Below are 12,895 nucleotides of genomic sequence, written 5' to 3' on the forward strand. Positions count from 1 at the left end.
ACGAGTGTAGCAAGCGGCGTGCGTGCATCTCTACCCCTCCACTCTGTCTCCCTGTCTCTCGCTGTGAGCGCAGCTGAAAAAGAAGCTGAAGGTGGAGACTGAGAAACGAGGTAAGAAGCACTCCGTTTGGTGTCACTTATACTCAGCGTGTGTCACTTACACTCAGCGTGTGTCACTTACACTCAGTGCGTGTGTGTCACACTCAGCGTGTGTGTCGCTTACACTCAGCGTGTGTCACTTACACTCAGTGTGTGTCACTTACACTCAGCGTGTCACTTACACTGAGCGTGTCACTTACACTCAGCGTGTGTGCCACTTACACTCAGCGTGTGTGTCACTTACACTCAGTGTGTGTCACTTACACTCAGCGTGTCACTTACACTGAGCGTGTCACTTACACTCAGCGTGTGTGCCACTTACACTCAGCGTGTGTGCCACTTACACTCAGCGTGTGTGTCACTTACACTCAGTGCGTGTGTGTCACACTCAGCGTGTGTGTCGCTTACACTCAGCGTGCGGTGTCACTTACACTCAGCGTGTGTCACTTACACTCAGCGTGCGGTGTCTCTTACACTCAGCGTGTGTCAATTACACTCAGCGTGTGTCATTTACACTCAGTGTGTGTCACTTACACTCAGCGTGTGTGTCAGTTACACTCAGCGTGTGAGTGAGTGTGAGAGTGTCAGTGAGTGTGAGTGAGTCAGTGTGAGAGTGCCAGTGAATGAGTGACGCTGTCCCGTCTCACCCAGACTACACGCTCGAGTGGGGAGACATCGCCGTCCACCCCACGCGTCGCTCCATGCAGAAGTGGCCCAAGGCCGAGGACGGCCGAATCTACGTCCCCTACAAAGTGTCCCTCGCCTTCTGTGAGTGGCGTCGCCTCCTCCTCCCCCTACTCATTCCTTGTTCCACCTGTACCTTGCTCATCCTGTGCCTTGTCCATCCTGTGACTGGAAGGTGACCAGATCACATAAACAGCGTGGCCCTTGTCTAGAATGAAGCGCAGGGCCCGATGTAAATCAGGATGTAAATTATCCAAAGCTGTGCTCTGTGTGGATTGATAATCACGTGACTGGGCGTGGAGGTGGCTGTAGTAAGCTGGTGGTGAGCAGAGAGTCAGGGACAGGGTTTGTCCCTGAAGAAGAAACCCAACTCGGTGTCTTAGTCCCTGTAAGATGTCGCCTGGTTACTTGAATCAGCGTGAGAATCAAGCCACATCCACAAGTGCTGAATGATTGACGCTCTATTGAAATAGCTGCAGCAAAATGAGGATGTTGATTGACATTTCACTAATGGTCATCCTGAGGGTGAAAGATGGAACCAGAACTCATGATTGAAATATAATCTAAAGATTATTGGGGGAATTTTCTGCAGCTGTCTTTGTAAATAGATCCACATAGCCAAGGAACCAGACCACTCACAGATGAAGTGGACACACAAATCTAAGTGTCTATATACACACGGCATCGTCATGCACGGAGGCCTGTAATCAGGCCTCGAGTCTTTGACTTAAATCGGTCGTGACTCGTGATACACGCAAGGCACCGTGCGTGTAGGAGCCAGTGACGTGCAGCGTGTACCCAGCGCATGTGACTGTGATGGGAATGCCGCATTGGGGCCAATGGAGCAGAGGAAGCGGTGCACACGACACGGAGAGCGCAGAGCGGCGCTAGGGAGGCTCGCGTCGCCACCGCGGATCGTGGAGATTTTTCGCGTCGCCTGGCGGGGGACTGCGGGGCAGAGATTTCACTCACGCAGGGACTCCGCTCCGGGCTTTATCTGAAGCAGTGCCACTCACTCAACACAGCTTGATTAGACATTAGAAGGGATGGATACCATTTAGAATGGACAGATAACGATGTTTGTTCTTTATCTGCTGTCAAAAACATGTTGTGGGGACCCAGCAAATGAGTGTTAAGTCAATAAGCTACACGTGATGCTACCCAGTCAAAGGCAGCGGTAACCATGACGCTACTCTAGAACAATGAGTAGATTGCAGCACCTGACCAGCAGTGTCCATGTAAGAGAAGCAGCTCTCGGTGAACGAGAAGTTCCTCTATCAACTCAAATAAAGCGACGCCGTGGTTTGAATGAGCAACGCCTCCTGCTGCCGAGTGGAAGAGCAGGGAGAGGCGGCGGAGCAGCCCCCGGGGCCTCTCCACGGGAGCACAGCGCTACTGCCACTCACGCTCCACTTCATACCGTGCCACCCGCTGTGCCCCATGCTCCACTCCACGTCGTGCCACCCACTGTGCCCCTCGCTCCACCCCACGCTGTGCCCCACGCCGTTGGCTGCGCTTGGCACTTGGCACTCGCTGTGCGCTCTTCTCACTCACGCCGGCCCCGCAGCTCACGCCCGGCGTGTGACCTGCAGATGACGGCGATGTCAAGAAGATCGAGGAGGCGGCGCTGGAGTTTGAGAAGAAAACAAGCGTCCGGTTCATCCCTCGCTCCGACGAGACCGACTACATCTACATCCACGCGTGGGAGGGGTGAGACACGGAGACACGGATACGGCAGAGACACAGCTACAGCAGAGACCCTACAGAAACATGGCCAAGACAGAGACACAGACACTACAGACATGGCTACTACAGAGACACGGCCACTACAGGGACACGGCCACTACAGAGACACAGACACTATGGACATGGTTACTACAGGGAATGGCCACTACAGAGACACGGACACTATAGACATGGTTACTACAGGGCATGGCCACTACAGAGACACGGACACTATGAACATGGCTACTACAGAGACACGGCCACTACAGAGACACGGACACTATGAACATGGCTACTACAGAGACACAGCCACTACAGAGACACGGACACTACAGTGACACGGCCACTACAGAGACGCGGACACTATAGACATGGCTACTACAGATACACGGACTGGTTGTGTTCAGGCTGGGTTGTCTGTACGTGATGAGTGGTGAGTGAATGGGGCTCTGTGCTCAGGCTGAGGTTGTCTCTGTGTGATGAGTGGTGAGTGAATGGGGCTCTGTGCTCAGGCTGGGGTTGTCTCTGTGTGATGAGTGGTGAGTGAATGGGGCTCTGTGCTCAGGCTGGGGTTGTCTCTGTGTGATGAGTGGTGAGTGAATGGGGCTCTGTGCTCAGGCTGGGGTTGTCTCTGTGTGATGAGTGGTGAGTGAATGGGGCTCTGTGCTCAGGCTGGGGTTGTCTCTGTGTGGTGAGTGGTGAGTGAATGGGGCTCTGTGCTCAGGCTGGGGTTGTCTCTGTGTGATGAGTGGTGAGTGAATGGGACTCCGTGCTCAGGCTGGGGTTGTCTCTGTGTGATGAGTGGTGAGTGAATGGGGCTCTGTGCTCAGGCTGGGGTTGTCTCTGTGTGATGAGTGGTGAGTGAATGGGGCTCTGTGCTCAGGCTGGGGTTGTCTCTGTGTGGTGAGTGGTGAGTGAATGGGGCTCTTGTGCTCAGGCTGGGGTTGTCTCTGTGTGATGAGTGGTGAGTGAATGGGGCTCCGTGCTCAGGCTGGGGTTGTCTGTGTGTGATGAGTTGTGAGTGAATGGGGCTCTGTGCTCACACTGAGGTTGTTTATACAGGAATTGGTCGTTCCTGGGCCATCAGGGCGGGGACCAGGCGATGTCCCTGGAGCCCGGCAAGGTGACCAAGGGCGTCGTTCTGCACGAGTTCATGCACGCGCTCGGCTTCCACCACGAGCACTGCCGCAGCGACCGTGACGACCACGTCTTGGTGCTGAGTGAAAACGTCAAGCCCGGTGTGTGCATCAGTCAGAAATAGAGAGAGGACAAAGCTGTGTGTTTACGTAACTTCCTACAGTATATTCACAAAACATGCACGTGGGTTCTTGAAAAGCGTGCACTGGATATCTCCTTTTCAGAATGGAAGGATGCAATTGAGAAAAAGACGTCGCATGAGCACAATCTAACAACCCCGTACGACTACAGCTCCATCACTCACTATGGCATGTAAGTGGTGCAGGGATTGTGAGTGTGATGCTATTGTGTTGCCACTCCTCTCTGGTAAGTGCTAGCATCTTATAAGAATATCTTCTCATAAATGACACGTTTGTGCTTTTTAATTTGGTGATTCCACCACGTATATGACTGACATTGATAAATGCAGGTAAGTGCTGTTGAATTTCTAGACCTGGCAAATAAACGATGCATCACCCACCTTTGCTGTTTCCAGTTGGGTAATTTACTACTTTGTGGTCACGCATTGCAATTCCTGCGAGTGCAGGGTTTTTAAACCCAAGGTCCCGCAACTCATTTGTTACACATTCCAATCTACTTCCCATCATATACAAACTTGATTTGAAGCTTTCGTGACTGCAGGATTCCATACTCTTTGGTTCTTTCGGTAAATTCACGTAGGTAGAAAAAAAAAATCACGACGTTTCGATCGCAACATATTCTGGACGCACCTGATCATTGCTAAACATGTCATATGTGATGTAGACAGCGCCGATTCAAATTAAGACAGGGAATTGGTGAATGTACGTGCATACGTGTGTGTGTGTGTGTACGTGTGCAACCCACCTGACTCAAAATACATTTCATAAATGCTTTTTAACACTACCAGAATGGAGAGACTTAGTGTTTATTAAATTGCTTGTCAATATCTATATAATTATTTTGTCATTCACCATCAGGGTTTATTTTATTCAGAACTCAGTGAATTCAAGCTGGGTGTTTTTAGTGTAAGCAACCGGTGTAACAGTGGCCTGCCAAAGTGCATAAGCAGTGAAGTCAAACGATGCAACCTTTACGCAGCACCGTCTCTATGCTGTTTAGATTCATGCTCGACTACGGAGCAATGCCGTTATTGAGGAGCTATGTAGAATGAGTGTTGAGGAGCCACACAGAATGGACGGGATGGGTTTTATTAGGGTTGAAAGGGGAGGGGTGACTCACTATTATCACTGCAGTCCCCCCCCCCCTCATCTAACGTGGTCACAAGGGCAATGTAGGGGCTTTTACAATGACCACAGGGTGGCGGTGCAGCTGTGCTGCTAAGGTTCTGAGGGGCGTGGCCTGTGCATCACTGAGTTGACGCGTCCCTGGACACGCCCAGCTTCAGGACAGCAATCACGAATCTGCAGCCTCTCTGGATAAAAAATTATTCCGAGATTAGAGGGTGATGCATTGGCGGCTTAACGTAATAATGGCATTCACGTGCTTTTTACTTTCAAATTTAAACGTTAATGCTTTTGACCTACCTGTGTATAATCAGATATTATATGTGTCAAAAGAATAAATAAAAGTGTGTTCAGGCTCAAATGCACATTCGTACATCTCAGTTTGCCGCCATGAGTCTCCGGTTTAAATTCCTCGTGCTCATGTTGGCTTCACAATGAGGATTACTCCGTTTAGCAACCCCCTAGGGAGTGATGGCCTGAGTCGACTTCTCACCGGCACTTAAACTCGTATTCTTCCAATTACAGGTCGAGTGCTCTGTCACCATCGCTCTCCGGCCAAAATTTGTCAACCCCACAGCAGTCCCCATAAACAGCATGCGTCACTTTGAAGGCAGCCACACCCGGAGTGGTGACAGGAATGTCATGAAGCTATTGGTGTGCGACTGTCGCTCAGCATTAAAACTGCACTGATAACAATCGGTCCATGTGCCTCAGGACCGCCGGCTCAAAAGACGAGCACATCCCGACCATGGTGCCCAGGAACAGGAGCACCATGCGTCACTTTGGAGGTGGCCACACTCTGAGTGAGGGCGATGTGGAGAAGATCAAGAAAATGTTCGACCGCGAGCCTGCAACATGGGGACCCAGCAACGTTGCTCCAGCGCGGACTCGCCCAGCCACGGGTGAGGGATTCATGGCTACATAGTCCACATTCAGTCGCTCGATTCAGAGAGTTGAAATGGTATGGCCAGGTTCAATTACCAATCAGTTTTTCACAGCTATATTACACTGTGCACACTCATACAAAACACAGTGTAAGTTGTACATTGCTGGACCGGCATTAATAATGCGCAAGCCGGTAAGACGTGTAGTTAGGAGCAGCTCGTCACCGTGCACGTGTACAGGAGTGACCCCCCCGTGTGCACGTGACCTCAGGTGCCAGCACGGCGCACAGGGATGCAGGGACATCTCTGGAGCAGTCCACAATTGAGAGCCTGGTCGGTGTCTGGAATAAGGTGATTTTACACACGTGATTTAATGCGTGTATTGTTAGCATGATGTTATTGATAAATTGTTACATCCTGCATTGTTGCCATGTATAATAAAAACAAAAACTCTGCTAACACCTAAAGAATGTTTGCAGTGCCAGGTCACTTTAAGATAAATAGAGCATGTATCTTCATAATTACATATTTAGATAAATCACATGTAATATACGTGCTTAACCTGAAAACCAGGATACAGGAACATTCCGCAGTGAATCCAGACTTCTCACACTCATACATGAGAATGAATATCCAGCATGGGCCTTGAGGCTGACAACAGGGCACGGGGAGGTGGGATTACATTGGCTTAGTACTGGGACTCTCTACAATGCCCAGCTATAAACTAGAGAGTTCTGCGTTCATTGTTGTCATCCTGCTAGTGAGATCACACACAAGAGCCAAACATGCAATTAATCTACACATACAATTGCCAAGGTTAGTACCATACATTCATCTCATGAGACTAAATGTTGGATATAGATAGTCACATCCTATGCAGTGATGGAGCAGGACAGGTGAGAACAACCCTCGTGTGCAAAGTAGACGGAGAGAGACATTGACGAAGACTCAGAGCGGCGTAGCAGAGGTTGCAGGGTAGAGATGAGGGAGTTGGCAGGATAGGCCGGGAGGAAGCCATGAGAGAAGCACTACATCTGACTAAAGGGAGAGAGCAAGCAATGGAGTCAATAAGAGAGTCAATAAGAGAAATGAAAAATTATTGTGCTATGAAACAATATTACCCAATTGTGTTATTTGGACATGTTTGATTGTATTTTTTTTATTATTCACAGTCCAATTTGAAAGATATTGGAGACAAGTTGAAAGGTATGTATTGTATGTTCTTGTGTTTTTATGCCAAACTTGGAAGATTTCTGGCTGAATTAATACATCATATGCAGCACAATAACAAAAGTAATGAAAATTACTCAAGCATTTTAAACCAACCTCTGATTTTAAGTGTGCTCCAACTTCACGGTAGACCATAGAGGATTCATGGAGAGTAAGGCACTCACATGAATGTGTAAAGGAAAGTCAACATGTTCCAGGAGGTTAATATCCTTCAAATATAATACATACAATACTAAAATTATAACAAAAATATTTTTTTTACATGAGAGCATTCTGGTGCAAAAGAGTCATTGAGCACTTGACTTTACCAGATTATTCTAAAAGTACTACTTCCACTATCTTATCAGTTACATATGCACAGCTGTAGGGAACATGCGGTACATTTCCTGTGTATGGTACTGCACCCAAGCTGCGCAGTGGAATTCACAGCCAAGTTCAGTGTGTCTGCACACCCACATTACCACTTCAGAGTTTAGTCTCTACATAAGACAGTTATTGATTACTTCAAAAAAGTAGTGGTAATTATTTTATGAACCCTGGAGAGATGGTGGGCAGAGTTTACCCGTGACCAGAATTTAAACTCACACCTCTTGATGGTAAGAGTGGCACTGGCACAGCGCAACCCGGTCAGAGGATTGCCCCTGGTGCATGCACAGTGTGTTCACCGGGCGTGCATGTCGCCACACATCTGATGTGCACATGTTTACACCGGCCTCTGATCCCAGTGTATGTGTGTGCGCTTGACAGACCCTCCCATTAAATGTGGGGGAGTCAAAGACAATTCCTCTTCACAAGAAGTGAGCCACTGGCCCAAGCACAGCGATGGCAATGCGTACATCCCCTACAAGGTCTCCGCCGCCTTCTGTGAGTTTTGCTGTTCACTTGTATCTTGTTTAATTTCTACTGTTCCTGCAGGTGCTATTCATGGTACATTATGTACTCTACATTGTATGAAACGTGTTCAATACCCTGTTTCTAATACTGCACCAGTGTTCCTTGCAAGGGAGACCTAGGTAGTCATGGATACCTATTGATAATACTATTCTCTCAGATTATAAATACATACTCCAGCCTAAACATGGCCTTACCACCAATTCCCTGCCTCCCTGTTCTGTCAAACATTATGCCACCAAATATCTGCAGAGGCATGCAAACTGCAGGTTAGTTTAAACGTTTTCTTGCCAATGACAACTTCCCCATCAACCAAGACCTCAACAATGTTCCTCAACGCCGCTCAAGTCATGACCCCCCCTCTGGGATCGTGCTGTCACGATCCTAGACTCTCACCCAGAAAAAAAAAATGCTGATGAACAGCGGACGTCCAGAATAAACGCTTAATTTTTAAGTCCGACATCGCACCTCCTGGCTTTGACATTCATTGCAGACACTGGTGTAACAACCGCATCAGAAGATAAACAGGCCGATGCACACATCTCCTTCAGAAATTTAAAATAAAAGACAACGACAGTGCGACTGTGGCCATGCAACCCAAACTATGGACCATATGGAAAACCTCTCTAGGACTAACAAAACTAAACAAACTACATCCTGAAGCACTCTCGTAGCTAGCAGACCTTGACATTGCCATTTACCTCCTGAACATATTGCCATATGAAAGAGTAAAATAGAATGGAAGTGTGTGAAGTTCAGCAAGTCTCTCTAGAGTTTCACTGTGAGCATGGAGGAGTATGAGGCTGGGGCGATGCCTTACTGTAAAGCTGGAATGTGTTTTATAGAACAAAATTAGATTGCATATAAACACCTGAGTGTATGTAGACCTTTGTGTGGGGAGTGGTGGCGTAGTGGTTAGTGCGCTGACAGACGAACCCGGCGACCCAAGTTCGATTTCCTCTCACGGCCAACATCGATGATGATTATTTGAACCGGTCCTGGGCCTCCCCTAGGTCGACTCAGCCTCAGATGAGCACCTGGTGCGATGTATAAACATCGCCACTGGGGAGACAAAGGCCGCCGGGCGTGGTGCTGGCCACCCACTTCCTCGTTTGCCATCCCCGCTTTCATAAGTGCTCTCTGAAAGCACTTGCCTCAATAGTATGTTAAGGCTATACGGGGGATATTTTTCTTTTTCTTGTAGACCTTTGTGTCCAAGTAAGAGCCCATTGACTCTAAATTGTTATTTTCTAAGATAGACATAAGTAAAGAATCAGTACAGCTTACACGCTTAACACAGTCAAACTAAAATCAAAGCAGTATACTCACTTTTCCCATCTGCATGCAAACACGGTGGCATTATGGCAAGGGCAGGCTGATGGCACATCCCATCCTCAACATTTAATTCATCAAGGGAGAAAAAACATGCATGGTCTCTGTCAGACTTTCCAACATGGATAGTCCGTGGAAGTATTTAATTAGCAATAATAATATAACCTGAGCCACAATGCAGGATGTTTGCATGACTGATATGAGATAACTTCACACATCATGATGTCATCAGAGGGGGAAGCCTGCACGGCTTGTGATGTCATCAGCTTGGCTAAAAAGCGAAAAATTTAGTGCTGTTTTAATCGGCAAGTTTTGGGCAAATTTTCCTATAACAACTTCATGCAAATTGTGTACTTACATTGGGAGAGGGTTATCATCACTCCATGTTACGGATGGACGAACAGAGTTGATGCATGCATACTCCCAGTCTTCGTTTTTGGAAAATGTAAAAAACTCACTTTTCTCGTCAATGACACTTAAAATTGATGTTCAAATGCTTAGGTTATGGTATAGGTAGGTCTCTACTTAATCATTCTCCTTGATTAGAGTTGCGATTTTCTTTAATGGAAGGTAATTTTCAACTGGGATTTTGGCTATGGAGCTGACACAATATACCTGGAATTTACTCTGGCAGAGTACTTGACTCACCATTACTCTGGGGATGAGTTCTAATCCTGGCCATGGTGGGAAGTTGGAGATGGCTGTTGCATCATCGAGACTGGTACCTGTCAGAGAAATGTGGAACTCTCTATATCGTACTGGATGAGCATGTTGCTGGTTTAAGGTTAGGAGCACTTTGACTGTAATTGACGCACTGATTCCTGATCTTGTGAAGGCTGACACGGTGTCTTTACCTTGTAAACTGCTATAGTGATTACGGGGCAACTGTAGGATTGAAACCCTTGTTATGTGGAATGGTTAATTGGTGAGTGCATGATCAACTGCAGAAGGGGCTCATAAACATTCCCTCTTGACAGATGACTATGACGTTGAAGCCATCAACAGCGCGGTGCAAGAATTTGAGAAGAAAACCTGTGTCAGGTTCTACCCTGTTGGCTCTGAAGGAGACTTCATTCATATCCAGGCCTTGGACGGGTAAGGGTGTTTTACTTTCACCATTTAAATCCAGAACTAGGATGGTTAGTTATACTTCTGAGTTAAAGAATGGCCAAACTTGTAAATGGGTGCTCACAAAATCGTATTTTTTATTTGGTTTACGAATTGGCAGGTATTGGGCCATTAATCTGCAGCTTGTGCATAGCTATTATGCTCCTCTCTGTTCCAGGCATCCCAGCAAGAACTGGTCATTCCTGGGCCGTCAGGGCGGGGACCAGGCGCTGTCCCTGGAGCCTGGGAAGGTGACCAAGGGCACGGTTCTGCACGAGTTGATGCACGCGCTCGGCTTCCAGCACGAGCACTGCCGCAGCGACCGTGGCCAGCACGTCTTCGTTCTGAGTGACAACGTCAAAGATGGTGAGACGCAGGGGAAAGGAATGGGGGTGGAAAGAAAGCAGTAGATGAATGAGTCCCAGAGACATACCGAAACTGAACTACATAGTCTCAGACACAGGAACACACAGCTATCAAATGTATTGATCAAAAATAATTTAAAATATTTAATGACATGCCCTGTAGTATATACATTGTAAATGAAATATATTGCAAATTACATGTGAATCCTTGACTATGATACTTTGAAATGTGTAATCCATGTCATTATACAAACAGTGAAAGGAAATCCAGGCCCTTCCTTAAATTGCACACACATAAGGATGCATGCATTCAGGTGCTTATATCTTAACATATATGTGCTTGCCAGATATGCTTCTGGGCGTCATTTGGGATCAGTGTCGTTTGTTATTTAGCCTGTGAAGCTGCCGCGTTTTAAACACTCTCCGAATCTCCCATACCATCTCCCCACTGACATTAATTGTGAGAGCAACATCCTGAGTGGACCATCACCATCCTCTTGTAGTCCTGGCAGTGACGAGTATTGTCCCTGCTAATGCTGTGCTCTGTTGGCTTGCGCAATAGGAGAGGCAGTTCTGGAGTCGCACATCAATACAGTCCCCTTCTGTGCTGCCATCTACGCCCCACCCCCTACTCCCCTCTGTACTGCCTCTTAGGGGGGCCCCACATGCTTCACAGTTGGTAGCTCAGGGCCTGTTACCTTCCATCGATATACTGCAACACATTATGCAAAGTGTGGGTAATACTGATAAAGTAGTCCTGTTGATCTGCACTTGTGAAGGCTGTCATTTTGCTGTTGAATGCATGGATTGAATGGTGTGATACGCATTCATCACAAAACACTGGAATTGAGAGAAGCTTTCCAGGTACATATTTTCACAGTTGTAATTTTCTCCTTGATTGACATCATCATCAAAGAGCTTTCAAACCAGCGTAATTAAGTGATGCTGTATGTGGACGCAATGTAAATAAATTTGAATAAAAACAAAACTTTTTACGTTTCTTTTTTACAGAATGGAAGCGAGACATCGTGCACATGAAATCCACTGCCCAGGACCTGGCAGCGCCTTACGACTGCAACTCCATCATGCACTACAGCATGTATGTGTGTGGCATGTGCTGTGTAACCACACTTCACACTACACCATCTACAATTGTTGCTCATAAGCAATATCCAGCCATAAACCAGGAAGCTGTCTGTGCACCCACATGCGATAGGTGTATTTCTGAATTAGTTTAGTGGTGAGAAATCCTGTGTATCACAGCAAATTATCTTGCAGTACACCGAAACCTTGCACATCGCTGGGGGCTACGTTCTTGAAAATAGTCGCAATCACAAATCCGCGGTCCGAAACTCAAAAGTGTATGGCAAAAATATGGTTTGGTTCTCTCTTCGTAATACCACACCCCCTCCTTTTATGTTACCCTACATTAACCCAAACATGAGACAGGAAGTATGTTTTACGTAACATATTAATGTTTAATATATAGTTAAATATAACTTGTACAGTCAATGTGTAATAAAAGACTCGGACGCTTCTCTCTGTCCTGTGTCCTTTATTTGGGTTCGATCTCTTTTCCCTCACGGCACTCCCTCTTACTCTTCGCTCTGCAGCCCCAGGCTGCTATCGCTCACGTAGCCCACTCACAGCACTCCCTTATATACTCTTCGCTCTTGCAGCCCCCAGGCTGCTGTCGCTCACGTAGCCCACTTCTCTCTTTGCAGACCCGCTGCTGTCTCGTCGTGCAGACCCCAGCTGCCCAACTCCACCCTTGCAGACCCGCTGCTCTCTCTGCAGTCTCCTCGCTGCTCCTTCAGCCCCGGGGTCGGTCACCGTTGGCCGACGGTGCCGATCCTCGGGGTCTGTGTGTGTGGCGATCTCGCCACTCTCTCTCTTCCTCACTCCGCCCTGCGTGGCCTCACACTTTCCCCAGTCTCTGATCACTCCCTACTGCTTCCGGTTTCTCCCCTTATAGACCTGAACCCTCTGCCCCACGTGACGTAACTCCTCCCCCCATGACGTCACTTCCGGAAGGTCGTTTACGCCCGCATTACAAATGTATAAAAGGGAAAAAAATAATGGAGTGTACAGTACTGTACTGTACACATAAAAGTAAACCTGAAAATAAAGATAAGGTTAATGACATGTGCAGTAAATATGCAGTTAAAAATTGATAA

General features: G+C 47.4%; 1 protein-coding gene across 1 annotated transcript in view; it reads left to right on the top strand.

Moving 5' to 3' along the window:
• The window catches only part of LOC133359281 (uncharacterized), a 74,025-nt gene that overhangs the window by 28,186 nt on the left and 32,944 nt on the right, over positions 1–12,895 (top strand). Inside the window, exons 5-16 of the mRNA XM_061577771.1 lie at positions 74–110; positions 750–866; positions 2,375–2,492; positions 3,570–3,745; positions 3,869–3,956; positions 5,624–5,811; positions 6,065–6,144; positions 6,966–6,999; positions 7,771–7,887; positions 10,224–10,341; positions 10,532–10,719; positions 11,730–11,817. Of these exons, the coding sequence (XP_061433755.1) occupies positions 74–110; positions 750–866; positions 2,375–2,492; positions 3,570–3,745; positions 3,869–3,956; positions 5,624–5,811; positions 6,065–6,144; positions 6,966–6,999; positions 7,771–7,887; positions 10,224–10,341; positions 10,532–10,719; positions 11,730–11,817 (1,349 nt within the window). The remainder of the gene's footprint in view (positions 1–73; positions 111–749; positions 867–2,374; positions 2,493–3,569; positions 3,746–3,868; positions 3,957–5,623; positions 5,812–6,064; positions 6,145–6,965; positions 7,000–7,770; positions 7,888–10,223; positions 10,342–10,531; positions 10,720–11,729; positions 11,818–12,895) is intronic.

Source organism: Lethenteron reissneri, chromosome 64 (genome assembly GCF_015708825.2).
Source record: "Lethenteron reissneri isolate LAM-NWPU_2019-01 chromosome 64, ASM1570882v1, whole genome shotgun sequence".
Lineage (NCBI taxonomy): Eukaryota > Metazoa > Chordata > Hyperoartia > Petromyzontiformes > Petromyzontidae > Lethenteron > Lethenteron reissneri.